The sequence below is a fragment of the Cucurbita pepo genome, chromosome LG14 (assembly GCF_002806865.2).
Source record: "Cucurbita pepo subsp. pepo cultivar mu-cu-16 chromosome LG14, ASM280686v2, whole genome shotgun sequence".
Taxonomy (NCBI): Eukaryota; Viridiplantae; Streptophyta; class Magnoliopsida; order Cucurbitales; family Cucurbitaceae; genus Cucurbita; species Cucurbita pepo.
In genome coordinates, this window is record NC_036651.1 from 6,953,412 (window position 1) to 6,955,839 (window position 2,428).

Consider the following 2,428-nt stretch of genomic DNA (forward strand, 5'->3'; position numbering starts at 1 on the left):
TTTTTATTTTCTTTTATATTATTTTATTTTCTTTTAAAAAAATCACAATTTATACTATTTTTATAAATCATTTTGCACTGTAATTGTATAAGCTAAATTATAGAGATTATTAGTTGTATTCTTCGTTTAATTAAATCTATAAATATATTATGTAAAGCAAGTTAATTATAATATGTGAATGAAGGTACAGGAAATAGTAAATTAGTTATGATTAAAAACAATTATTTTAAAATGGTAAGAAAATAATTAAAATCTTATATGGCATGTTATAACATTTATTTGTTTTGAATTAATTGACATATTATTTAGAGAAATTTATTTAATCTCCATATTTTACAAAATAGTCGATTTTATTTCTAATTATATCATTTGTGATTTGGTACAGCAGAGATACAAAACAAAGAAGAGAAACCATGGAAAATTCAAACTCTCGAGATTGGACTGCACTTGACTACGATGTTCTTGGTGTGATTCTCAACAAAATGGTGTCTCTCTACGATTATCTCCAATTTAGCTTGGTATGTAAGTCTTGGTATTTTCTTGCATTACGCCACAAACACGAACGGTCCATAATTACCTCCAAGGTAACTCAACTGCCGATGCTCATTGTTCCCTCGAAGGATGGTCTTGAAAAGCAGCATTGCTTATACGATCTCACTAGGAACATAGTTCGCCCAGTTGACTTCAAATTTTGCTTCAACAAAAGGTGTTGTGGTTCCTCTTTCGGTTGGTTGATCATGCGTGATGAGACACTCGGTATCGTTTTATTCAACCCTTTTTCTGGGACTGTGATTTATCTTCCTCCGGTTGCTACATATGATGACATTGAGTGGATACCAGGCCACATAATTAAAGCAATACTAACCAAAGATCCATCGTTATATCCAAATGATTACATGGTTGTAGCCATCTTTGGTACATACAAAAGATTGTGTCTGATAAGAGCAAATGATAAAACTTGGACGTATTACTACCCAACACCAAACATTCCTTTTAATGATATTAATATTTGTGGTGATACTTTATATGCTACAGAATACTACTTGAATGTTTGGAAAGTTGAAGTTGAAAATAGTGAGGATGAAAGTTCATCTATTTGTATATCTGTAAAGATGGTCCACACAATAGAAATGGGGCACTGGGTTACGTCCTATATTACAGAGTCTTCCAAAGGAGAGCTTTTGGTTGTTTTGAGGATATTAGACTCTGGAGAAGAACAATTCGAGACGGTGGACTTTGAAGTTTACAAACTTATCCATGAGAATGAAGATGAGATGCGAAGGGCGGTAGAGGTGAAGAGCTTAGATGGTGATGCTATTTTTATTGGCGACTCCCAGTCCATTTGTGTTTCAACTAAAGAATTTCCTGAATGTTTACCAAATCGTATATATTTCACCGATAATCGTTACGTTAATCTTGTTGTTGGGAAATTAGATGGAACTCAAGATTTAGGTACATTCAACTTCGAAGATGGAAGCTTTGAAGACCAGTACATAGCAGATCCTGCACAAAAAAATTTGCCTAGTCCTATTTGGATCATCCCAACTATATGCTCGAAAGATTTGGATGGATGATTAAAATTAATTATGTTGATTTATATCTTTATAAATTGATTAATATATTTGTTGTATCATTTGTGTGGTTTCTTCTCTTTTCCCTTCCTCCATTCACTCCCACACTGTCATGTATTATATTAAAATTAAAATAAAATTTTATTTAAAATTAAAATAAAAATTTATTTAAAATTAAAATAAAAATTTATTTAAAATTAAAATAAAATTTTATTTAAAATTAAAATAAAATTTTATTTTTAAAATATATACGTGTATATAAACAATTTTTGTTTAAAAAATAGTTATCATTTACACTGTCATGTAAATATAATTTTAATTTTATTTTAAAATAAAAATTTTATATATACACATATGTTTATCAAAATCAAATTTTTTACCCAAAACGTTTTTTAATTCGGATATCTTTATATAAAAAAAAAGCCCGTGGGCCTGGGCCGAAGCAGAGCTTCTGACGGACTTCGCGTGCGTGTGAGCAGGCTGGGGCTGACGTGCCTGCGAGCGGGATGTGGGCCGAGCGTTTGGGCCGAGACAACTGGGCTTGACTTCATATCAAAAGTCGACGCTGGGCCATAATTTAACAAGCGGGGCCAATTTTGAAATTAATGTAGTGCAAGATAGAGCTTGATTTCTGCCTTTAAAAGTGCTAGGGAATGTGGTATTATAGGAAAAAAATGAGCAATGCATTTTTTTCAAAACTTTTTTTAATTATAAACTTTGGAATTTAACTAGAAAAAAAAAAAAAAAAAAACTATTTAACACAAATTTTTAAAATTTAAAATTTATTATGTACATCTTAGAATTTTAAAAAATATACACAAATCATTTTAAAAAAAGAAAAAAAGAAAAAAAAAATG

General features: G+C 30.3%; 1 protein-coding gene across 1 annotated transcript; it reads left to right on the forward strand.

Moving 5' to 3' along the window:
- Positions 1 to 413: 413 nt before the first annotated feature.
- Positions 414 to 1,574, forward strand: LOC111810483 (probable F-box protein At4g22165). Its single transcript, XM_023697190.1, has one exon. The coding sequence runs from the start codon at positions 414 to 416 to the stop codon at positions 1,572 to 1,574; it is 1,161 nt and encodes a 386-aa protein (XP_023552958.1).
- The last annotated feature ends 854 nt before the right edge of the window (positions 1,575 to 2,428 follow it).

Coding starts and splice junctions, on each gene's coding strand:
- LOC111810483 (XM_023697190.1), top strand. CDS start 414: ATGGAAAATTCAAACTCTCGAGATTGGACTGCACTTGACTACGATGTT.